The sequence below is a fragment of the Lissotriton helveticus genome, chromosome 10 (genome assembly GCF_964261635.1).
Source record: "Lissotriton helveticus chromosome 10, aLisHel1.1, whole genome shotgun sequence".
Classification (NCBI taxonomy): domain Eukaryota; kingdom Metazoa; phylum Chordata; class Amphibia; order Caudata; family Salamandridae; genus Lissotriton; species Lissotriton helveticus.
Window position 1 is genome coordinate 1105596848 of NC_136071.1, and position 26818 is coordinate 1105623665.

At 44.9% G+C, this 26818-nt stretch overlaps 1 protein-coding gene across 5 annotated transcripts in view; it reads right to left on the reverse strand.

Moving 5' to 3' along the window:
- The window catches only part of TOPBP1 (DNA topoisomerase II binding protein 1), a 303450-nt gene that overhangs the window by 59566 nt on the left and 217066 nt on the right, over nt 1-26818 (reverse strand). For all 5 annotated transcript variants that reach the window (XM_078663859.1, XM_078663862.1, XM_078663863.1 and 2 more), the window contains 6 exons: nt 24695-24809; nt 21960-22152; nt 6766-6995; nt 3440-3606; nt 2635-2746; nt 1036-1199 (listed from right to left, as the gene is read on the reverse strand). In XM_078663859.1, the coding sequence (XP_078519985.1) occupies nt 1036-1199; nt 2635-2746; nt 3440-3606; nt 6766-6995; nt 21960-22152; nt 24695-24809 (981 nt within the window). The remainder of the gene's footprint in view (nt 1-1035; nt 1200-2634; nt 2747-3439; nt 3607-6765; nt 6996-21959; nt 22153-24694; nt 24810-26818) is intronic.

The following is a 26818-nucleotide window of genomic DNA, read 5'->3' on the forward strand; positions in this document are numbered from 1 at the left end:
AGAAATGAACTGATGCCAGGCAACTGTGATTGTGCCAATATGTGGCTCTGCCCTTATACTTCTAGGGCAAAACAAGGTTGACTTAGAGCTACATGACACTACTTAGTAGTGTGCAGGAGCACTACAGTAAAACGTTCTGGATACACGCTGGCTTGTGGGGAATATTCTAAAGGTGAGGAATGTACAGTCAGAAAAATAATGTTCATGAAAGCCAAATTCATCAAGGCCAAACAAGGCTTGTCCAGGAACAAAATTACAATGTTGTTGGTGTATTTCTGTGATGCTGTGAACATCTTTTTCAGTATTTATTTCTTGAATATTAGCAACAAAGATTCAAAGCTAGTAGCAGAATGCCAAATGGAATCTCTGTATGCTACTTCTGAAAGGCTTACACCACCACTGCCTCTGTGCTGGCAGTTTACGCCATATTTAACAACACGTTAGTGAGTGGCTTTACACGCTAGCTAGCTGAGAAAAATTCCTTTGGGACCACTGCCTCCACTCCTGTAAGCAGGCGTGTTTTTTATAGCTTCCCCCACCACATTTCTGTTTTCCTTTGCCTCTATTTCAAAAGCTCAGTTTGCTGCACAGGGGCTTTCCCTCGATTGGCTCCGTCTGAATCACAGTCCTGCTCTATCTTCACACCACCATCAATTTGATGGCCACAGTCTACCCAGGTAAACTTGCCAGTGCAGATGATGATGAAGAGAGTTCACCTGATGCACTTGGGAGTTACCCACAGTAAACTGAGGTAACTTTCAATTAAATGCAATAAATTACTAGTGCAGTATTATGAAATATCTTTCTGTAGAAGTCCTCTTTATTGCATAGAAGACTGCCTTCCTAGCCAAACATAAGGCTGTGGTTTGTTTATTTAAAACACTAGCAGACAAGCCATGATGTATCTAGCTTGTTATAATTACTGGTGAGTCTTCTCTTAGAGGACATTCATAACAGACAATTGGGATGAACGTTAGTCATCCTACTGGCAAAAGAAAACAGTAATGGAACAGTAACTTTAATAATCATCTTTACCTGCACAAAGTGCCCAACAGCTCTGCAAGACTCCAGAAAGGAGCGATGAAGTACCCACTTTCCTGCAGCCATCGAGGCCAAGTACTTCTCATTTCGTAAAGGATGTCCCACAATGATGTGCGTGCAGCTTGGATCAAAGCACTGCTTTTCAAGTACCACCCCACCTTAAAAAGAAAGAAGTCTGGCTGAAATTTAGGAACTTACTTGCTGATTTCAGTGTTATCTACAATAAAAGTTACGTCTCTTCCAAAGTTAGCACTATCAAGCCTTCCAGAAATCCATGCAGTACACTGTCAATATGGGATCAAAAGTCACACAATTGGTTGAAGTGTAACTGGGACACCAATTATGAGGAGGTTATCTGTCAAATAAAAGCAAAGCAGGGCAGGAGATGATGGACTAAAACAGCCTTCAGTCATCTCCTTCAAAAGGTCAGTGACTCCTCTGCACAACCTCTCATCAGGCAAGGGAAAAAATTCCATCCCAAACATGATGGGGGTCAGCAGTTGATCTTTTCCCCGTCGTCTTTGAAAATGCACCAGAGAGTACTACATTAAAAGTAAACACTCCCTAGCTTTCGCACTAACCTTGAAAGAAGCAGTTGATACATAATGCATGTCAACGTCAACAACCTAGGAAAAGTCAGCATCCATCAGAGCCAATGAGCCAGTTTAAGCAATCAGAAAGATATACCCCTCTAAACTCAATTTTCAGTTTTTCTCTGACAAAACACAACGCATATTACTAAGAGAGGGCATGCTTTCATTGTGTTCTTTTTCATTTTTAAAATAGCTACCAATGTTTTTTTCAGTTTATGTTGATTACAGAAATGTTTCCTATAGAGGAGAATGTTATAAACCAAGGATCCTAGCTTAAACCCAACACCTTTTAGAAGGCCATTGGCTTTAAATGTATTCCTTATTCAGGAAAGACACAATATCTTAGTCAATCTTAAGTCGTCTTAAAATTCTGGACTATATGAATGCTCTAAAAAGAGTATGAGGTTATAATGTTATCATAAAATAAATCACTGGAGTTATTTTGCAACATGCATGAAAGTTTCTTGGGGCGAGGTTTCTACTGGATGTTAGAAAATATGCACGTGGGTGATTAAACCATATCTTTTACTATTTTTTCAAACATGAAATTAAATTAAGGGCATAAGAAACATTTTTTAAAAAGAGCAGGGATAAGCTGTCACTGAACAAAATCTAGAAGAGGCAGTGGACTAAGTTAACTTTTTTCTAAAAGATGTGGGATAAGGGTTTTGGCTTCTTGAGAACGGAGGACTTGCCAAACGGTAAGAAAACATATGCGCTTTAGAAGTTTTACTGTGTTTGATTCAGTACCTGCATTACAAAGGGCTCTTTAAATCTGTGAGCAAATGGTTACTGACTTTAACCATGGTTTCATGGCCAGCCCAAAATAAACGGACACATTTTTGGTTACAGCTATTACTGACGATTCACTAGTTACTTCTCCAGCATTAATGTTACTCCTATATCTTAAGGCATTACTAGCTCACCTGAGTTAGTAACAGATATCACACAGGCATAAAAATGAGTATATGTTGATAGGTATCAGAAAGTAAAAGAGTACCCAGTTCCTCTATGAGTTGGCAGTAATCAATCCGCTCTTGTGGATTCAAAGAGGAAAGCTGAAACCTGCGCTGCTTTTCTGGCTCTTCTCCCGATACCGCCTCTTGTACAAGCTGAAACAAGTGAAATTTAACATTTTAACTTTTCTGGCAAAACGGCTTTTGCATGTCAACACAATCACACCCTCAATAATTCTGATCTCTTATTCAAACTTTGGTAAAGAAAAATGAACACCTTTAAAGTTTTGATGCATGTTTCTAAAACAAAGTTTAATATCGTTAAGCTGATAATTTATTCTATTTAACCTGAAAGCACTTCACATATGGTGCCACCCCGCCCCAAACATGTTTAAATAAGCCTTAATGGGTCAATGTTTCAATACATTTTTAACTGGTTTCTTCTTGAGCAATGTCTTTTCTGATTCTGACGTGCAGGATTAGACAAATTTCCATAGCATTGCATGGCAAAATCGTATTTTGTTTGTCTGTTTTTGCAAAATGGGCCTTAGCAGGACTGGTCTATATTGCCCATCCTCCCATTGCTTTAAGACATTCCTGTCAAAATAAACACACTTTCAAATGTATACTTGCATTTCTAAAAAACAAAATGCATGATCGTTTCAGCATTTCTGTGAGCAAAGAATACTTTTTTTCTTGGCCTAAGTCTTTTTTAAGGATTGGGTTAAATAACACTTTGAGCTAAGAGTCAATGGTAAATACCTAAAGACACAACGAAAAATGGCCCAACATAATCGATCTCTGAAATAGCTCAAATGAAGAAATATTGACGGATAAAGCTTTTGAAACCTGTTCTTTGGGTTGTGGGGCCACAGGAGGGTTGGCAAGAGGGAAGGCAATGCTGGGAGCTTGTGGCGTTGGGATCAGATGGTCCTCTTTGGGAGGAGAATCTTGATTCTTATACGTCAAAACTTTGGAAGGATCAGTCACAAGTGTACACTCTGGATCACACGAAGCTGTAAACAACAAAAGAGTGACATTTAAAAAAAAGAAACAAAAGGAATAAAGGAGTTCTGTAAAACTATTTTTTGGGGCTAAATCTAGGCCTCCCCTGGCAAATACTTTATTTCTTAGACCCTTCAAAACTAGAGTTTATTTCTTGCTGGTTTCAAGACGGTTCCTAAAATGTACAGCAGGCATGGATAGTATGACCACGCCAATTAAGAAATACACTGCTGATACGTGAATGATGTGGAACAGTTCAATAAAAGAAGACAAGCAAGGTAGATTCTGCGAGAAGGCTGTGATATCCCTGAACAATATTATACATTTCACACAAATTATACATATTGGGTATGGCTGAATGAATATGAGTCTTATATAGCACAATACTGACCTTAACCGAGATGTCCTAGCATTTCAACTCCTTCACCATCTCATGTCCTCCAAGGTAGGCAGACATAATTCTGTGGCAAAAGTCCTTATGGTACATCAGTGAAATTAAACAGATCTGTTTTAAGATGTCTTTCAAAATTCAGGTAGTAAGGTTGCCCTCTAAGCCCTGCAGGCATATTGTTCCAGATCTTAGACTGCTAACGATGACTGCTAGTCTTCTCCTTCCTAATTTTGTAAAAATGTTTTAAACATGCATGTTGTCAGCAAAGGGATGATCAAAGAGTTCTTGCAAGTTTATGTCAAGTAAACAGGGATTTCATATAGTCATCATTTTTTGAATTACACATAGAATGATCCCACAGAGAGCCTTGATAAGCTTCTCAGCCCGATTACGTATTCGCAGATGGTTAGAGATGGACACCTTTCTATTGAGTCCCTGCACTAGTCTTGCAACCAAGTACGACTTGCAGTGTCAGAATTAGATATTTAAGAAGTCCAACTAAGAGGGCATTGCAATAGTCCAGGTATAATAGGTTAAGTGCCTGGACCATTGCAATTTTGGATGTGGCAGAGTAGTGGTAATACTTTCCTTGGAAACATACAGGTTGCAAACATTTTATGAACATGATGCTTGAAAGTAAGATTAAAATCAAACTTGATTCCTAAGTTTCATGGTTATGATACAGGAAATGGCAGGGGCCCCAATTTTACTGACCACCAGGCATGGCTCCATTATCCTAGTTTTCCAAAAATCACAATCTCCATTTTCTTTAGCGTTATGGTGCGTTATTTTAGCACTTCTGTTACCTTTGTCATGCAGAGAAGAATTGTTGCAGATCCTTTCTTAAAGAGTCTATCAATATTGCTACTGGATAGACATACAATTTAAAAATGAGTGGGTTTAAGAGCCGAACCCTGTGGCAACCTCATCAAGATGTGTTTGGCAGAGGATATGAACTTTCCCAGATAGATTGTTTGTGTGCATTCTGATAGAAAGGAGGTAAACCACTTTAGAGTTTGTTTTGCCACCCCATGCCCTACCAGCAGCTCCAAAAGGATGTTGTGTGAGATGCTATCCAATGCGGCTGACAGGTCTAGGAGCACACCATTACTGCTGCGCCTCCTGCAGCTAATATTTTGTGAATGTCATTAGTGAGCATAACCAGAGTGAACACTGAGCTATAGCCCGTTCTGAAGCTCAATTTAGCCAGGTTCAGAATATGGTTCCTTTCTATGTAGGTGCATAGTTAGTGTTCACTGCAACCTCAGTACGATTGCCTAACTTAGGGTGCAGTGATATTAGCTGATAGTTTGCCACAATGATGGGGTCCAACAATGACTTATTTCGTAACAGCATGAAAGTCGCTTTCTTCCAATAAGGGGGATGGGTGGAGGATCATCCCTCCTGTAGCGAGGAGTTACATCATTCAATAATTACTGGTATCACAGTCATCAGTTACTTTCATAAAGAAAACCACAGAGCCAGGGTCTGATGAAGGGGAGGATCTGGTATTCACCCACTTTGTCCCAATATCCTCCTCAGCGACAAGATGGAATTCAGTCCATATCCCTTCTGATTGAACATTGTGGTTATTAAGAGGCATATCACCCAGCTTCAAACAGCATATTAACTTTTAATTTTATCTTGAAAATACTCTATTATGAATTTTTGTTTCCAAGTACCTGTTCAGCAAAAGACAATTACAGAGCTAGATCTCTCCAAGATGGGGATAGTTAAGTCATTGTAATATGGTCACTGTGACCTGTTATATGCCCTGCACACTAAGTTAACGGGTTGCTTTGGCGTAGACCATTGCAGCATGCCCTATCTGTAAAATAAGCCCTGAAGTTTTAAACTTTTCTGCCTATCAATTTGACACTTTTGGTACAGCTTCAGTTTAGAAGTAAATGTACTACTTTTTAGATAGCATTCACAAGAAGCTGGAAACAAATTGCAGTCCAAAAATCTCCACCCCATAGAGCAAAAAAGCATCAACAGAAAAACGTGCTCTAAATTAAGATCCTGAACAGTTGCAGGAAATTCTAGGTGGGAGGCCTGCTGCATAAAAGGGGCAAAATCAAATTCCTTGTGCGTCTTGTTTTTGATTTTTCAATATTGTACGTATAAATATTATCTGTAAACTGATGGACATATCTTAGTCGATCTGAATAACAATATAGAATCCAGGAGGGAGATTAATGCAAGGGAGATGCGGCCGGAAAAAGGTATACTGTGTAGCTTTGTACATTTTTAGATCAGCCCTAGAATGAGTGACTGGTTCAGAAGAAGTGTTAATGTACTAATGCTGACTGGTGCCTGTTAAGTGGGGGTGCTTTATACTGCAATGGAAACTGAATGGTAACTTGGAGCACACGTGGTAAGACCACTGGAGTCCTATGGGACACCATGAACATTACACTAAGGTTATAAAGCCTTTACAGTAGTTATAACCACAACTGAACTGCACAGTCCAATTCCTTCATAAGGGGATCTTTCGTCTACCTCTGTACGCATTCAGCATATCTTCCGCCTCAGCAAATGAATGGCTAAAGGCCTGGCCAGTAGAGCCAGAGAGAGGAGACTGCTCTAGTGCAGCTATGCCAAGACCACCAAAGCATGTCGTAACTATGCAGATACTAAAATTCTGTTGTCCAAGTAAAAACCCAAGTTTAGCAAATTTATTACGAGCATAGGCGCATGGATTGTCTCAGAAACGTCAACATCTTAAAACCCAACAAGATAAAAGAATTGTGACAAAATAATGATGTCCTTTCCTTACCTATTTCAGCTAGCTGTGAGTCAGTCAAGGATTCTTTAAGCTGACAATGTTCATTGACTGCTTCTTTCTTGTCAACTTGAAGCTGTTCGGAGTACTGGGAAGGACTGTTGGGCCACTGCATGTTGCTGGCTAGCCTTGCTCGTTCTTCTCTAGCAGTGGGGTCATCCCAAATAATCTGCTCGTTCTGTGATGGCTCTGTGTTGATGTCTGGCACAGGTTGTCGAGACTGCCTAAAGATAATAATTATAAACATTGACTCAGAGCGCTTGATGAACCTAAGCACAATCTTTAACATTCATATTGCTCAGGATTTAGTAGACCACGACTGGGCATCAGAGCAGCATTTTTTAAACCTAATGTCTAAATAACCAAAATATGTTTTCTTTAGAGAGCCGTAATGGCAAAGTATGATTAGTTACCATGTAAACAATAACAAGGCAAAGAGGAATATCTATTTTGAAAAGACAAAAAATATTTACTCCCATCTGCATGTACTCTCATATGCCCCCTGCAAATGTGTCCACCATTTTCCCACCCTTATTGCATTCACCATATGAGCAACATTTCTCATAAACCACAGGTTTCATGCATACTGGCAAACCCTGGTGCTATGTGGGGAAACTGCTTCAGATATACAACTCTGTACATGGCATGAAAGTTCATCTATGCATACAGTTTCTGATCTGATAATGAGGACACAAGAATCAAAACGACGAGTCACATGAATTAGGGCACCTCATATACCAATGTATCTAAAGCATTACTTCTAACACATCTCATATCCGTCAGATTCAGAGCTCATAACAGAATAACACGCAGCAGGAAATAGTAGTGGTGATGCACAACCAAACCACTCTTAAAGCCGACAGGTTAGGAACAGTTTGACTAACAGAGCATCAGCTCTGATATGCTGGCAAAAAATCAGTGGATTAAGGCAGTACAGCTGGCAGGACTTAAAATAAACACCCACATATATAAAATTGAACAAAAAAGCATAACATTGGCAATGAAGAGGAAAGTCTGTTGGAAGTTTCATGTCCCCGAATGCTGTTGTCAGAAAGGTTGATATTTCCAAAAAGCAGTCCTTTTTAAACTTAGCTGCCGCGCATGCAGGTAGAAGTAAATAACTAACCCCAATAAATTAGAGACAAAAATTGGTGTATGTTCAAATTACTTGACTTTCGATAGCAGTAAAAACAAACAAGCACCAATCTCTAATGAATTTATGAGTTACGTTGTAGTTAAAAAGGACGAAGGCAAATTCATTTGACCACCTTAGGTGAATCATCTCCAATTACGACATATTGTCCGCCGTACCAGTCACGCCTATGCAGTACCAGTCAAAGAAACATTATGCATTTCAGAGAATCTTAACAATAGACAGGGATATACTTCTATCCCTTTTTAATGGCCTCAAGTTTAATGGAGGCGCTCTCAGTTAATCACTGAGCAGTAGTAAGCACATTTTCATAATTAAATTTGACAAATCCTCTCAAATGGATAGCCGACGGCCTGGCCAGTGTAAGGAGTTTGAAGTAATCTATAATATGGAGTGTTTCTTTAAGACATGTTGTTCGTAGCGTGCTTCTGAAACCTATAATGGGCATAGCTTCATGTACTGAGCTGAGGAACATTGAGATTCCTTGTGTGTTCACCCCATGCAAATTAATCAGGCAAAAGGCTCTGTCATGCCAAGGAAGTTGCTCAAAAATAGACTGTATACATTTGAGAATATACTAAAACCTTTTTAGCTGCAAAATGCTTTCTAGAATTAAATCAGGAAATTAGTTGATTAATACAACTGCCTAGGTGCACCCAAAATGCTCAAAGACAGCATTTTAAACTTCTCCCATGCAGCCATGTTAAATCTGAGCAAAGGCTCTGCAAATCAATAAGTAGACTGTAAGATTTCTGTCAAAATGTTAAACATAGGCACCTCGTAGGGCAAAGTTAGATCCAGAGCCTCTACTGGTTTACCCATCACTGTGGTAAAGGTGAATATTTCCTCTAAAGAGACCCCAGGGAGGTAAGAGATGTCCCCTTTTGGAAAGGTATTTAAGCCACTGGCATTGTGTGACTGAAGATAAACGCCTACATCACAGTATGAAGGATTGTTTGCCCTGGCATCCTCCACTGTGCACCAAACAAATAGAAAAATCAAAGGGGATGATGGACGGAGTGTTGAACTTTGCAAGCACTCACCCGCAGTCAACTGATCTGGGTTTAATCCATCATCATTCTTTAGCTCACTCCGCCACCCCAGTTCAGTCATGGCCATGACCCAGCCAGAAACCGGTCCCAGGATGCTTGTTTCCGGTCCAGGGAAGACATGGCTTGGCAATTCGGGCTGGACTGTTCCTATGAGGCACAGGGTCATGTCAGACTGATTTGCATATGGCCATGTCTGAACTGGGGTGGCGGAGTGAGCTAAAGAATGATGATGGATTAAACCCAGATCAGTTGACTGGGGGTGAGTGCTTGCAATGTTCAACACTCCGTCCAGCATCCCCTTTGGTTTTGCTTCAAACAACAAATAGAGCATGGTTATGGATTGCAATCCGACCTAACTTTCTAGGCCTTAGAAACAGACTGTTCTTGAAGGCAAGTCCTGACCTTGTCCAGCGCCACCTGGATAATTTCAACTGATAGAGTGTGGAACTGTGACTTACTCCAGGGCGATGTTATGGATGGTGCTGGACAGATAGGGGGATGTCACTGAGGCGGAAGAGTCTAGGAGGGGCATTGAGGCCAGAGTTTAAAGAGGGGCAGAATTGGGAGGTGTTTGAGTTGAATCAGCCGATGTTTCCTGAAGGAGCAGTTCCGCTCTTGGAGAGTGTCCTTGAGGTTATCTGAGCTGTCCTAGAGATGTTAAACATGGTCTGGAGGAAGGCCTCATCCTTCGTGGGGTCAGCAGACAAAGTGAACAATCCCAGCTGAATCTTCCACATCTTCAGATTAGGTCAGAGGAAGACTCTGACATCAGGAAATGGCACTGTCCTCAAAGTAGAAGAGAAATTCCTTTTGTGTTCTGGTGGGGAGATCTTTTGGAGATCTTTACATCACAGAATACTTAACTTTGTGAGGTGTATGCTCTGGCATGCCTCTCCAGGCCATGTTCAGGAAAAACTTGGCTTAATGCCCCTTATGGCCTATGGGTGCATCAGGGATACAAATTGCAGTATCCAAGATACCGCAAGCAGATGTTTTGGGTGTTCGATTCAGACATATTCTTGGGTGTTTATGACAGGGCTTACATTATTAAATCTTCAGAGGAGACATTTAACCTAATCACTATCAGTTTTGTCAGTGAAGCCCGGAGAGGGAGTTTCTGACAGTATCGATGACATGCAGAAAAACAGGAACCGACATCAGCAAGCTTGAGTCATGCTAGACTGACAGAGGTGCAACTGGAGGTGCAGGACACCACATGGAGGCATGGGAGTGCTCCTGGTAGGGAAATCTGTTCTGGAACAGTCTGATGCCTTGAGAACATTTTCAAATTGAGGAATCTGCAGGAAGATGTATCAAAGAGAAAACAAATAAAGAAGACAACTTTTGGTCAGCCGTCTTCATCCACTTGCTTTTCAAATGTTATCACATCCTGATTTGGCCCACCACACCATACAGCATGGTCAACCGATCAATACAATTCATCCACTGGTTGTTTTGCACTGTAGCAACATCATTTTACTTCATCATATGTGAGCAGCCACCTGAAAAGAAGTAGACTTAGGTAATTAGGTTGCAGGACTGGAGTGTCTGGTCCTCTGAGACGCTCCTCCTTTGTCTGTATTTTTAATTCTAGATTGTCTTTTTCCAAACGTGCAATATGCAAAATAAATGAATTTAAAAGTTCACCTTTGCAATGTTTGTTAATAGTGAGATTGAAGAGGAAGATACTTATATTTAAATGGCTCAAATAGCCATGTTTCCATGATATTTTGCACAGACTACCCGGGACAATATAGTAGAATTGTAAAGATCAAGATGGCAGAAGGAGCAACAGACTTGCCAATCGAACACAAAACATGGTGTCCCTCATGATGTCCATAGTCATGCTCACGAACACCAAAGCACCAACAAAAGTCATCCAGGTCTCCAGCAGACAATGTTTTGGAGAGTTCACTGGAATCTGGAAGAACAACAGACTTGTGAGGTAATCCAAAGACCAGAGACCACTGCCACACTAATAGCCCTTCCCAGCACTGTCGTAGCATCAACAAAAGCTGCCTAGGTCTCAGCGACTGGAGAAGTGAGTAGCAGGACCTATAGACTTGCTGGGTGACTCCCAAAAGGATCATCCACAGAGGTGCTCAGATCTCCCAACCACCACCGCAGCACTTGAAGCCATATGGGGTTCCAACAGTGTAGAACAACATGTGGGAAGGCAGGGATGGAAGGAGGAGTTACATCTTTGCAGAGGACCTCCAGTGACCTGAGGACGATGCAAAGCCCACTGCCCCATCCACCAACACTGACACCAGTAAAAACTGCCGTGGGCTCCCACAGTGTGGTAAAATGTTTGAAGAGTTTGTGATGGCAAGAGGAAACACAGACTTGTAGAGACCACCATGAAACCGACAGCTCATCCCTACCCAGCCACAGCATCAGCAAATACCACCTGGGGTCACTGCAGCCTGTAACGCACACAGTATGCCCTCCTCTTGACCCGGCAAAGTCTGACCCACATACAGAATAGTCAGCATCCATCCATGAGGCTGTGGCAAGACAGTGTGTTAGATTGCCAAACCTTTGACTAGGATTTATGAAACGTTATATGTGATTTTATTAATTTCTTCAAGTTATTGTAACATCATGTTACTCAAGTCTGCATTTTAGTATTGGTTTATGCACGCAGAACTTCAAGTAACTGGTCTACATGGTGGATTTGGGCTGAGAAGTGACGAATCTGGAAACGGCCAGTCCGGGGAAATTAGGGTTGATGGGAATACTCCGACACTGTGTATCCCTTGTGCTACCAGGCAGTACCCTGGACCAAACTGGCAGTCCATGGTATTTTTGATCAGTAGTCTGGATACTTGTCAACATATTTCTAGTACTAGGTCTTGATACTGTGACCAGTTGCAGAATACTCTCTTCTCTTCAAGAGCCACTTGAACTGAATTTGAGCAAGTGGTGCACCATCTGGTCATGACATGAAGCAGGAAAGGGTAATATTCAGAAAGGCGAATGGCTTTTTTCATGTCTTTTTACTGAACACTTTAGTATGCAGTACATGGAGATAGAGGCAAAGGGAGACTATGTGTGGCTTGTATAATGGGTACTTGTGGGCCAGTTTCAATAAATAATTAAGCTTCTGTCATTAGAAGAATTAAGATTTCATAACCCAGCTGTTAATAAAGACAACACCGGTCTAGAGGAGCTTGTGCTCCAGGGCCCTGGCATGGCAGTTCAGGATGGACTATTCTCTTTGGAGCAGTGCCAAGACGGATTTGAATATGACATGATCTACACTGAGGTGGCATGGTGTGCAAAATAACGATGGACAGGGATTGTAGCAATTGACAGTGTCTGAGATCTATTCAAGCATTCCAACAATCACATTTTGTATGCTTTAGAAGAAACTGCAGCAATAAAAACGTGGACAAATTCAGCGACTTCATTAAAATTGGGGGCCTGAAATGGGCGTACAATATCAGCTGTGCCAGGCATATCAATGTTCGTAGGATCAACACAAGCCAGTTTGCTAGTATGTTATTATGGCTAGCTAGAGATATATGGCAGACTTCTGGATCAACTCAAGAACAGAAAATGATTATGAACAAACAGGTTTTCCGTTTAATCCTCTAATAGAGAGCATATCATGGTTAACAAAAGAAGGTTCTGTTGTGGATCCAATCTATAAAAACACTAGCGTGCACTCAGAACATGTTTATTTTGTACCCATGTTACTTCATAGCACTATGGGGCATTAAATAAAACATTTTGAAGAGGACAATATCCTATTAAATGAATTGTTAAAACTGCATGGATACATCAGGAGCTAAACAATTAAAACTGACCAAACTAATGGAAACCAAAATCAAAACCATGCGGTTAAGAGTGCAGGAAAGCAAAATAGAAGTTGTTGGGGATAATTACTGCACATTGAAATGATTATAATTACATTTTACCAAGAAGGAGAGAGAATAGAAAGTTGGTGTCAAGAAAGAAAGACAAACGAAGGTGGCTGAAGCAAACTGGGAAGCAAGCACAGTGGTAGGTATGAATAACAACTAGAAAAAGATCAAGAAGATTGTTGCCAAAGGCCTATCTGGGGGAGGTCTAGTAGTAGCAAGACAGGGAAAACAATGGTTTGAACACTTTGGCTTTCTAGTGTTACTCTCAAACATATCCTGTTTCCTGCAGTGTGATCTAAGGAGACAGATGAAATCTAATACATCGAAAAATGGTTTACTTTACATGTGGACTTGAAAGCTCAGTGTAGTAACAATGCTCTCAGAAGAAAGAAGGTGACAGAAAATTACTTAAAAATGAATCACTGGGGGTCGTGGCCAAGATGGCGACGGAGTGAGACGTACCTTTGTGTCCCTCCGGCGCCACGATTTGCCCAGCATTGAGAAGCTGCCTCCTGGGGCCGATATCAGGATCGATCCTGTGCCTGCCGATACCCGTTTCCTAACGGGGGCGAGTGGTGTGATTTTTTGGCCTCCCAGAACGAGAGAACAGGCGATCCGCGGAAGAGCAGGAAGAGGCCTGGCTCGGCAGCCGCTGTTGCTTCTGCCCGATCGGGTTGCTTCTGCCTCCCGCACCTAGGCTATACTGCAGCGACAGGGTTCTGGCAGCCGGAAACTGAGCACAGACAGCTCGGGGCCCTTGCGGTGGGGCAGCATCGCGCTTCGGCCGGGGCCAGGGCTCGTGGGCCCCCTGGTGTGGTGTAGGGCCCGGTGATCGGACTACTTCTGGGAGACAGCGCCCAATAATTGAGGCCGGCGCTTTTGGGCCTTTCCGGGCCGAGCGCCCTGCCGTGACTCGCGGCCCTTCCGCGCCCTGCGCCGGAGGCGGTGGGGTCGGCTGTGCGGGGGCCCTGTGATTGGAGGATCGTCAAGAGCTACGTGGGGTCCCCGATTGGTTCGGGGGACCTCGGGCACCAGGGTGGCGGCAACTCCGCGTGGTGCCAGGGCCGGCCGACGAAGGTGCAGCGGTGTTCTGCGAACTGGCAGGGGGCCCACAGGGTCTTAACTGGCCGGTGGAGGATCGGACATTGAGGGATCAGCCACTAACGGGAGAGCAGGGTGGCCTGTGCCTGGAGGGGGGCTGCCCTGGTGTCGGTGCCTGGACTGTTTGGAAGGGCCTGGCCCTACCACCGACTGCCTGAGGGAAGAAGTGGCGGCTGAGGCGGACAGTACCGACCTGTGGTATCGCTGGGGGCCTTTACCCGGAGTTGCCAACCATAGCTGGTAGTGTGGTTCGGTGTGGTGGACGGTGGCGGGCGGGTTCTGCAGCCTGATGGATCTGCGCTTTTTGGGCCCTTCCGGTAGCGGCGGACTGGGGAGACATGGATTCTGGGCCCCGACGACGAGTGCACCTGAGTGAGTACCCGTCACGAGATCCCAGCTGCAGGGTTGTAGGGGTACGGGCAGCGCAGCAGCAAATTCCTTGCGGACAGCTGATTTACACCCCCTGAGTGCGCTGTGTAGGGGGGTCCAGGCTACTTCTCCTGTCTCCGGGTGACTCTCTGCACTGGGGGTATGACGACCAGACCCCGCAAGGATAAACCGGGCAAGGAGGGAGCGCCAAAGGGCCCGCCGCCTGCCTTGTCCCCTGGACCCAGCAAATCGCCCCCGCGGGGAGACGATGACGCGCCCGCCACCAAGGCCTTTATGGTTGAACTCTTTACAGCCATCAAGGAGGATATTTCGGAGCTTCGCTCCCAGCTGGCATCGGATCTGCGTGAGGTGAGGAGAGAGGTGGACGGCATCGGAGAGAGGGTGGCGACCTTGGAGGAACACGACCTGGGGCTAGCGGGTGATATGCACCAGCTCCAGCAGGAAGTGCTTAGATTATCGGAGCAGAATCTGGACCTCCAAGCCCATGCCGGGGACTTAGAAAACAGGTCGTGCCGAAACAATATCAGGATACGAGCGGTGCCCTGGGAAGGAGAGGGGGGGACTTGCGAGGCTATGTGGAAGCCCTCTTCCTGCAGATCTTGGCAGAAGACTACCTCAAGGAAATTCGTATAGACAGGGTCCACCGGGTGGGCTTGCCGCGAGGCCAGAGAGCACCACCCCCTGACATACTGGTCTGTGTCCATGACTTCCAGCTGAAGGAGCACATACTTAGGACGGCACAAGGAATTAACCCCCTGCAATTTCGAGACCACCGTCCTCAGCTCTTTCAAGATCTGGCTGCTTCGACACTGCAGAAACGGAGAGACTTCCGCCCGGTGACCACATTCCTACGAGATCAGATTGTGGCCTACTCCTGGGGCCACCCTTTTCACCTTATCTTCCATTGGCAAAACAGACTTGTCCAGGTCAGGTCGCTATCAGCAGCCAGAGAGCTCCTTGGCTTAGATGACACCACCACGCCCCCCAGGGAGGGGAGCTCCCCTTCAAGACGTCGATCGCGCTCCCCGGCCTGGCGGAGAGTGGATCGACCTGCAGCAACGGGGGGGCCGGACCTATCGGTGTGGAGAAGTGTGGCTCACTGGTTAGAGGAGGCAGACCTGAAGCAGAGGTCAGACCCGGGACCAGGGTTCAATTCCCGACGCGGCAGGATCTTGAGCCCAAATATCAACGGACTCGATAATTCTCGTTTCGGTGCCTACTTGAATCACGGGTTCACACTCTGCAGCTCTGGGCATTAGCCTGCTTAATCTCCACTATGGCCCTCCCGCGGCGGGATGCCTGGCTTTCACCTTGGGGATGCCCAGTACGGGTATCTCACAGGAAAAAGCCAGGACGGGTTCCCAAGGCAAGCGCCGAGATGCCTACGGGTAATCGAGCGCTATATAAGAACGCATAATAATAATAATAATAATAATAATAATAATAATAATAATAATAATAATCGGCTCGCCTGCACGAGAGAGGAACGGCGGTTGCCTCGGTTGCGCTGGTGACGGAGACGGCGCGATCTGACAGCTCGTCGGCGGCATGATGCCTCAGGACGGAGCTTCGTGGGAGCCGGAGGGGCACATTTCCATCAGGTACCACGAATGATCCATGAACTCCAAGGTGCGTCACCCCGGAACTGTGTTTTGGGTGGACGCTGCCTGGTCTTGCCACCCCGACCCTTGCGGTCATTGCTGGGAGGCCCCTTGGCAGTGCCTTGCATTGTTTTCTGTTGCATGGCTTTTTCAGACTTGTTTTTTTCTAAAGATTTGGCGGGGAAGGGGAATGGTGGGAGGGGAAGGGGTGGGAGGGTAGTGGTGGTAGCGGAGAGCCTTGTGTGCAGGTCTCGTGGTGGATGGAAGGTGTTGGTTGTGCTGTGCTGGGCGGGCTGGAGGGGGGGGATGGGGTTCGGTCATTGCACGACATGCAGCGGACATGGGCCTGAGTTACTAGGCTCTACTTACACTTGCGGTGGTGGTGTTGCTAAGAGGCACTGGTCCTGGCTGGGGAGGGGAGGGGCCTGCTGGACTGATTCTGATTGTTGAGCGGGGGGGGGAGGTCCTAACTCCGTGATGCATCTCACCTTAGGTACTTGGAATGTGAAGGGTATGAACTCCCCCCAGAAACGCCAGAAGGTATGGAAATATATCCTTGACCATCAATTAGACGTGGTGGGCCTTCAAGAAACCCACCTGGCACGGAAGGATGAAACCCGCCTTAAGCATAAGCAATTTCCCATTATTTATAGGTCCTCAGCCCCCACGAAACAGAGGGGAGTAACCCTTCTTTTCCGCTCGGCCCTACACTTCCAACCCATGGGTGTGCGTAACGATAGAGAGGGCCGCTGGCTTATGGTTAAGGGTATGCTCCTTGGCAAGCTGAGCACTTTCTTGGTCCTATATGCCAACAATGTGGGTCAAAATGGGTTTGTTCGGGACCTGCTGCGGATTGTTGAGGACTTCGTCGAGGGGGCCTTGATTGTGATGGGGGACTTTAACCTGGTATGGCATAAGGAATTGGACAGCTCTCATCACCAGAGATCCGACACCGGCCTTTTCGCCGCCAAGACACAACAGAGGATGGGGGATATGGGTCTTTTAGACAGTTGGCGCTTTCTCCACCCCCAGACTAGGGACTTTACTTTCTTTTCCCCCGTACATCACTCTTATTCTCGCTTAGACCACATTTTTTTGAGTCAATCCCTTCGGGAGAACCTGCGCGATGCCAGGATATTTCCTTTGTCTGTCTCTGATCACAGTTTGCTTACGCTTTGCTTACACTGGGCGGCGGGATGCACTGTCCAACGCAAGTTCTACTTTCCGGCCTCCCTGGTCCGGAATGACCCGTCCTGTAAGGCGATACGGAAGGCTATCCGCGACTTTTTTTAATTTAACCGCGAGGACGACACCTCTATTTTTATTAGGTGAGACGCCTTCAAGGCATCGATACGGGCAGTTGTTTGGCACTTAATGCTGCCCTAACAAGCTGAGAAAGACTGAACAAGAGGAGCTGGAGAAGGAACTCTCCGCTCTTGAGCTGGCGCATAAACAAAATCCCTCCAGACAGACGCTGAGACCGCTGACTGCTGTCAGAGGCAAACTCAGAGCTCACTACAATAACAGAGCGGAATTTACCTTGCTCAAACTGCGACGCCTTTCCTATTCGCAGGGGAACAAAGTAGGGAAACACCTGGCCCGCCAACTCCGGGACAAGAGAGAGAGGGAATATATAGGGTGGATCCGAGATGCGGCGGGGACCTTTGTACACAATGATGAGGCCAAGGCTGGCCTCTTCGGTGATTTCTACGCAGCACTGTACTCGGGGGATACCCTTGACCCCGAGAGGCAAAGAGATTACCTAGACGCGCTCCCGCTCCCTTGGGTATCCGCTGAATGGAACGAGCTGCTCACTGCTCCCTTCACCAGGGAAGAGGTCATGACTGCCATTAAAGCTCTGAAGCCCCATAAGGCTCTGAAGCCCCATAAGGCTCCGGGAGCGGATGGCTTTACGGCTCTCTTCTATCAGACCTTTGCCTCTGAAGTGGCTGACTTTTTGGTGCAACTTTTTAATACCATGGCGGAGACAGGCATGACTTCGGGGTCCATGGCGGTGGCTATCATATCGGTCATCCCCAAGCCAGGGAAAGACCCATCCAAGTGCTCTGCGTATAGACCGATAGCCCTACTTAACGTGGATGCCAAGTTATACTCTTCCCTTATCGCTAACAGGCTACAGGACCTAATGCCGGCACTCATCCACCCGGACCAATCAGGGTTTATTAAAGGGCGCCAAACTCATGAAAACACCAGGAGAGTGATCCATCTACTCGAGAAGGCCAACAGGTTCAAGATCCCGGCGGTCCTAGTGGGCCTCGACGCTGAGAAGGCCTTTGACCGGGTGGACTGGGGCTTCTTGTTCCAAACTTTGACGGCGTTTGGCTTTTCGGACAAATTCTTAGCGATGCTCAAAGCAAACTACAGCAGCCCCCGGTCTAGAGTAACGGTTAACGGGCACCTATCGGCATTTTTTCCACATTCGCGAGGTACTAGACAGGGCTGCCCCCTTTCCCCCCTGCTTTTTGCTTTAAGCATCGAACCTCTGGCGCTCGCTGTGAGGGAGAACCCAGATATTCGGGGACTGCCCTTCACTGGGGAACAACACAAGATCACCCTATTCGCCAATGACGTCCTGCTTTCCCTTTCGGACCCCGCTAACTCCCTTCCCCACATTCAAGACACCCTATCGCGCTTTGAGGAGGTGGCGGGCTTTAAAATCAATCATGATAAATCCTATATTCTCAACCGCGCGCTCTCTTCGGCCACTCGCGCCTCTGCAATGGACCCTCTCCTCCTTACTGTACCTGGGGATCCATGTGACTCCCACAATTGGGAAGCTATACTCTGCCAATTTCCCTCCCCTCTTGGAGAAAATGCAGGGTGACCTGGCCCGTTGGCGGCCACTGTACATATCTTGGTTGGGGCGGATCCATGCGCTCAAAATGACCCTTCTCCCCAAGTTCTTATACCTCTTCCAGGCGCTTCCTATTGTTCTTGACAGGGACTTCTTCCGCCATATCAAAACACTGATGCTTCGCTATATCTGGCAGGGGGGTCGCGCGCGTTTTTCGTTTAACATTCTCCGACGCCCGAAGAAGGAGGGGGGGGGGGGTAGGTCTTCCCGACATGCACTTATTCTACAAGGCGGCACAACTGCGGGTATTCGTGGAGTGGTCCCAGCCTACTTCGGAGAATCATTGGTTGCACATGAGCAGGAGTGTCACGGGGAGAACGATATGGGACTTGGTGTGGAAGCCCAAAGGTGACAGGCCCCTGAACGCTTACATTAGTACCCCCACTGGCACTACTTTGAAGGTGTGGGACTCGGTCTCTGGTGATGAACGTTGGACGTCATTCCCATCCCCCTTTACGCCTATACACTTTAATCCTGCCTTTCCCCCTGCTGCAATTGAAGGTCCCTTTGATGCCTGGAGGAAGGGGGGCTGCCTGGCTCTCACGCATTTATTGCATGGCTATGCCCCGCTCACTTTTGACACCTGTATGCGGGATTACGAGGTCCAGCGGTCGGAGCGGTTCCGCCATGCCCAGTTACTCCATTGGGCGCTGTCCACTTCGGTCAGAGATGCGGCCACCAGACTGCTTACCCCTTTCGAATCCTTCCTTACTAAGACTTCCACCATGCGGGGTGCCATTTCCTTCCTCTATAGCCTCCTGCTGTCTACGACCATTTCCCCTAGACCACGTTACATGGCCCTCTGGGAGGATCTTCTTGGACGTAGTATCTCGGATGGGGAATGGTCCCACCTGTGGCATGATATAGCTAAACACAATCATTAGCTAGAGCTTAGGGAGGCCCATCTTAAAACAATGATGGACTGGTACTTATACCCAGCTAAGTTGAGCCGGATTTTTCCGGGTTCCTCGGATAGATGTTGGAGAGGCTGTGGTCTACTGGGAGACTTCAGGCACATATGGTGGGACTGCCCTGTCATATGTCCCTTTTGGTAGGAGATTCTATCCCACATTAAGGAGATTCTGGGCTACCCGATCGCGGATTCTATGGCCCACATATTGCTGGGCCTTCGGGATCCGGATCTTGAACACCAAACCAGGGCAGACAAAAAGATACTTTGGCTTTGTATTGGAGCGGCCAAACTGACCCTAGGAGCGGCCTGGAAGAAGAAGGAAGCCCCAGCGCTTTCCCTGTGGCATGCGAGATTATGGAAGTTGTTGAGCATGGAACGAATGGCTGATATCTTCCTCAGCGACTTTCGGAACTTCACGTTTCGCTGGGGCCCCCTAGTTCGCTTTCTCTCTAAAGGCTTGCCATCTGCGGTTTGCCCGCCTACGGTGCGAGCCCTTCATCTATTTCAAGTGTAAGAGCTCTTCGTCCAGTTGACTGTGTATGTGGGAGTATGGCTACCACCACTGGGAGGGGGGAGGGAATGGGGGTGGGTGTGGGTGGTTTTCGTTCATGTTCTAGCGACGGCCCGGCACATGGAAGAGGCGGAGAGAGGGACAACGCTTAAAAGACTGCAGGCCTCTTTCATTGTTCTGATTATGCAGTGGCACCTACTCCAGCCGATAGCCCTGACTCTGTACTGCCTTATATCTCATTTGGGCTATGCTGCATGTATTTCCCCTTGACTCGTGGCCTCCTAAGACCTAGGTGCACGTGCTGCCTTTGATCCATGCCATCTCTTCCGCCTGACTTAATATATGCCCCCTGCGTGGGAAGTTGTGCGGGACTGTCGCATTCCTTCTTTTTCTTCTGTTTTATAAACTATCAATAAAAATACCTTTGACAAAAAATGAATCACTTATATGCACATTCTACATACCAGGGCTAGCCAATGCAGTCTTGCTATTTAATACACACAGAGTCATGGAGTGGGGGTCAGAAATAGTGCTGCTGTACAAAATGAGTGCTAGGCAGATGCCACCAAATATTCGTCCCTCATCTCTTTAATTTACTCATGAGTAAAGATTTATGAAAAGTTATTAACATGCCTTGATGAAAGGAGTGAGAAACAAAATGTGCTTTAACCCCTTGGACGCTCATGACGAGCTCAGCTCGTCATGGAGTTTCCATTGATTTCAATGGAAATTGCATGAAGAGTCTGCAAGTGCCTTAGCATCCAAGTGGTTAATTGTAGTGTTCATAGATTTGAAGACTGTTCAACAGCATAAACAGTAAAAGGCTATTGTTAATCTTAATGAAGTCAGGGATACATACTTACCCGTGACAGCTATTAAACCATTGTATACAACTAATAAAGTGGCCAAAATAGAGAGGTAACTAACTCTAAATCAAGGGGTGCGTCAGGATGACTTACTGGCTTGAAAACTTTTTCATCTGTTTATTATCTAGTCGGAAGGAAGCCATTGGTCCAGGATGATGTCCCCCATTTGACTAGATGCCCACTATTAATAGAACTATTATTGAAACTAATACTTGCTACCCAAACCAATGTTATTAATGCTAACAGAACAGTAAATGGTGTAGTAAGGTATGTAGGACATTTAGTGGACAGAGTTGAGGTGTAATAATGCCTTGGAGTCAGTGGTAGTTTGGCATAGGGCGTAGGGTTGACTGGTGGGAGCAGTTTTGAGCTTAGGATATGACCAGACAGTTGGTGATAATATATTGAGATATAACATTTTTATGGAAAAGCTTCTGCATGCCACATGACAGCTACTGTAGCAATTATTTTAATAATATTATGGGTATTTTTATGGATTGTTTTGCTTAGAATCTGAGCCAACATACATATGAGGATTTTATAGTAGAATAACGAATTCCTGTATAATAGGCAGCCACACTTCATACTGTTTACATAGTGGGCTAAGCGAAAACTAAACAGTGAACTGCAAACCAAGAAAACAATGTGCTCAACTGAGTTCTCTCAAAGGTAGATATCACATTTGGCAATCAACTTGAACAGAAAGCACTGCATTCTGTTCTGGGCACTGATGTTACTCCGCTGTGGCTTCTGCTTTTTGTTCTGACCATACTGTTTAGCTCTTGGCTAGAACATTTAAATATGCATCCACATTTGTGTTGACATCAGGAATGTATTGATCGTTTTAAATATGCTACCTTAGAGCTTCCAAAACTCTGCTACGACCATTACGAGTTGCCCGTGCGCTATCAGGAGTTGAAGGAGAATTTTCAGAACCAACCCTGGAAAGGGATCCCCTTGGTCCTTGTGGTTTCACCATTGATGTTGCCGACATGAGTTCTTGCAGCTGACGCTGAAAATTTTCCCTCATTTCCATTGTTTGTGTTAGAGCTGTAGTAAAAGAAAAACAAGGAACAAACCCATATGGATTACCAGTCAATATTTCTTCAAACAATATGTTAATCATCTGCTCTGCTGTTTACCCATTTTATTATATGACAATCACATTGCACCAACATAATCAGTGGAATCCTGCATTAAACATATGGTTACCTGACTGATCTCCACAGTCCGCCAAGAAAGCTTGTTTCACAAGGATGTGGTTCAAGCTTTAGGAGATGACCTTCATAACAAAACAACATTATTCACCCCCAGCTGCAGCCATGAATTCCTTCATGTTTGTTTTAAAAATGCTGAGTTACATAAGGATTTGAGTGTCTGTTTGCAAGCACTGGCAAAAAGAAAAACACACCTTAAGAGGACAAACAAGGGTCTGATTTGAACATGACGATGAGGTTCCCATAATGGTCCTTGGCACTTGGTTTTACTAGCCTAAGTCATAGTCAATAGATAAAATACAACATAGTTTTCCACTGGATTCACACTTGCCTGGCTGATGAGGGGTGTTGCCCCGAGACCGGGCTCAGGATGCTTGTTTCTGGTCAAGGAAAGACCTGGCTTGGCAGTTCAGGCTGGACTGTTCCCATAAGGCACAGGGTCAAGACAGATTTGTATGTAGCAGGGTCTGAACTGTGGTGGCAAAGTGAGCTAAAGAACGATGATGGATTCAACCCAGATCTGTGACTGAGGGTGAGTGTCTCAAAAGTTGCAGTGCTCCATCCATCTTCTCCTTGTGTTTGCCTCACTTTTAGAAAGTGGCATTTACTTACTTTAGCCATTTGGTGCCTGCCTACTGTCTCTGTTCAGCCTGGGTTGGGTGACAGGTGGGCTTTGTGGATTCCCTCTAGACAGCCACACCCAAAGGGGCTGAGGTGTGTCTTCATGGACCTTCCTGAGAGATGGGAGGGAGGACCTGGGCACAGCCTCACACTTACACCTGAAGCTGTAGCCATGGCAGGAAGGGAGGACATCTGTGCACTTCAAAGCTTTCGTAGGAGTCTCACTCACTTCATAGCCACAACTGGGTATAAGTACTGGACCTCTGACACCATAACTTCAGTACACTACTGGACTGGTAACCACTCTGCCAGAAAAAACTGCTGTGCTGCTCAAGGGTTGAAAATCTGCTGGACTGCGGTTTGCTGAACTTCTGCCTTGCCGTGTTGCCCTGCTACTCTCTCTTGCCTGGGTGAGAAAGACTGGACCAGCATCACTTGAACCTAGAGTGACTCCAAGGGCTTGGGGGCTTGCCTACTGTTTTAAGTTTCGGGGACAAAAAAGACTTACAACTCACCTGGTTCAACACTTGGACTTTCCTGCAGGTGAGATAAGTGGTGCAACCCCAGTCCTGGACCATTTGAGGTGGGGCCTAGGTGTCTGTTCAAACAGAACAGACGCATCCTTTAATGCGAGCAGAATTGACGCATCAGCACTATTGAGGGAACAGGATTGGCGCATCGCTTTCACAACCATTGCACTGCCTCCGGAACCACCGCTTTGGAACCAACACATTGCCACCATTTTGTGGAGAAGATCAACGCATCGCCTCTACAGCATAGAGAAGCCTGGTGCATCACATTCGGAATTGCAGCACCACGGAATTGGCGCATCTCTTACTGAGCCATTGTATCGCCGCTGTTGCATGGAGAAATCCGGCACATCGCCCTAACTGTGTGGGGATCACCGAAGCATCTCTTGGCCGCACTTCACATCTTTATCGACGCAAACCAAGAAACAAGGTACTTTTGTTCAGCAGGCCGACGTGGGTCCCTGTATCCGGCCCACGCTACATCGCGGTTAGCCTGAACCTTTGTCTTTGTCCTGGTCCAGATATCTCAATATTGCTTCTATGTGCTATTTTTGCATTTAATCTTTAAAAAATCATATCACAACTTCTACTTATTGGATTGTTGTCATTTTGGTCTTGTGTTATTTATAAAATTATTCTCTATTTGTGTACCCTGGCATGGAGTCTTATTGTGTGTTTTCACTGTGTTACTGTTTTACACATTGCCTCTATAGTTAAGCCTAACTCATCTGTGTCAATCTATCAGAGGGTGAGCACAGGATAATTTTTAGTGTGTTGTGACTTACCGTGACTAGGATTGTTGTTCCTGCATGGACAGGGTTCATACGTCTGCTAACCAGAAACCCAATTTCTAACACTTTACAATTAGAGAAGTGAACTATATTAGATTTAAAAAAGTGAAACTACCATAAGAACCTACTGTGAATCCACCACTAAGATCAAAGGCTGAAGCAAGATCAAATGTTCTACTATATTGAACACTTCTAAAAGATCAAATGAGGAGGCAATTGATTTTTCACTGTCTGGTAGTGTTTTGTTTCACTGGAGGAAATTAAATGCTTGTTTTCTGAAACTGCTCCAGACGAAATGCGTTTATTGGTCATAAAGTAAAATCACAAGAATATGACTAAAAGCACACATTTATAAATTGCATCGGAATTTCATAGAAAATATGACAGGAAAGGTTTGCAAAGAGTTTAAGATGGCACAGAAGGAGAGGATTACCTCCTTTGACTTCGCTTGGCGTCTTTTCTTCTCTGGGTTTTAAGGATATTTCCTTTAAGTCATCAATGTCTCCATTCCCCTGGATGTTTTCCTCCAAAGCAGACTCCACTTCAGTCTGAAAACACAATTGCACAGACTCTCTCAACAGAAATGTATGTTTTGTGTAAAAAAAATAAAACACTTCTCCTTTGGCCTTTGCTTTAATTCCGACTCCTTTTCTAATCATTAACACATTTTCATTATTGCCAAGAGAAAATTCACAAGACTTCATTTGACTGAAGATTGGCTCCAGTTACTACCATTACCAAGTTTAGATACTCGCTGCATAATTTGAAGAGCATATTGAAACCCACTATCTTTTTGGTCAGTAAATGTTGCTCATCAAGTGCAGAATAAATAATGTCCCTATTGTGCTCTTCAAACATACGAGTGCTAAATGCCCATTTTGTCAGCAATAAAAGGAATAATTACTGCTCAACTGCTTTAACCTCTCAGTAATATACCTATGCATTACCTCAAAATCACAGGAACATGTCATTTATAAGGAAGGATTGCTTACCTGTAATCCTTGTTCTTCTTCCAGAGAATCTCCACTGAAATCATAAGCGCGCAATAGACCCACGTGCGGGGTTCATGGGCACTTTTTCAAAGACAATATATTTTGCATTAGCCTTTCTTGAGAAAAGCTCAAATTTAAAAAGACATAAGTTAGAAGCCTATAAAAACAAGCTTTGTTGTGCAATTCAATTCATTTACTTTAAAAACAAAAAATAGCCAAAAATAAAAAAATAAAAACAAATTGTTGTCACCAAAGTTCTGGGTGGCAAATGAAAAACCACTCTTTAACAAACTATTTAAAATAAAATGAAGGAAAGAAGACAAGGACAATGGTCCCATACAGGCTCCAGCAATGTAAGACTTGGGGTTTAAAGGCTCCTAGTCCTCCAGTAATCCATTATGCCGTCTCAATGGCAACTGCTCACTTACTTTTTTTTTCTCAATATCAAAAAATAATAAGTTTACCTCTTCCAATGTGAAGAAAGGTGGGTTGCTTAGGATTTCAAAGAAGATTATCCTCAAGGAAAACTAGGATTACAGGTAAGCGCCTAGTCCTTCTCCTTCAGGGGATCTCCACTGATCATAAGCAACGAACACAATAGCAAGCCCATCCCTATTAAAAGATGTTAAAGAAAAAAAGAAAATGAATAAACTATGCAATGAAGACGGTCTTAGTTGGGGATCTGCTGTAGAGTCTGATTCAAGAAAGTAATGTCTCGTAAAGGTATGCAGCATAAACGCAACAGGAGCCTCTTTACCACTAGATGATCCTGTTGTATTTGCTTTTTCATGGCACAATATGATGCAAGACACCATCCATCTGGAGAGTGACTGCTGAAAAGGGAAAATCCCATGCCTAGCGGATCATAGTTCCCAAACAATGGGTTAGATGAACTCATAGATTTTATTTTCTCTACTTAAAATGTAAGTGCTCACCAAACATCTTATGTATGGAGAGATTTCTCAGCTGGGGAAAGCAAGGTAATAGCTTGATTTACATAGAAATCCAAAACACCCTTGGAGAATACTTGTGATAAGTTTTCATGACCATTTGGTTCTTATGGAACACCATGTAGGATTCATGAGAGCACAATGCCTGAATTTCACTAACACTGCAGTCAGATGTTATCACTATAAGGAAAGCAGTTTTCCATGAAAGACGCAAAGGAGATGCCTTTTGAACGGGGAACCCATGTACTGTGCTTTGAGAGGTCAATATTCAACTCCCAAGTAGGAGAGGGTTTCCTTATCGGGAATAGAACTTCTTAATGACCACAAGGACGTCTTTAACCACTGATATCTTGAAAAAAAGAGATTTGTGAAGTGCATTTTCTATAGCCAGAAATAGATGACAAATATACTTTAATTGAAGACAACTGTAAGCCTGACCTGGTCAGATGAAGAAGATATGGTACACAGCACTACTTCCTCACAGGTAGTAGGATCAAAGAATCTGCTTGAGAATTCTGCATGCCTGAAAGGTGAATTACTGTAATGGTTGTGTTGTCCATCATAACAAACAGGGAGTCCATCTTAAAAGCAGTAGAGAATTGTTTCAGAGCAAGT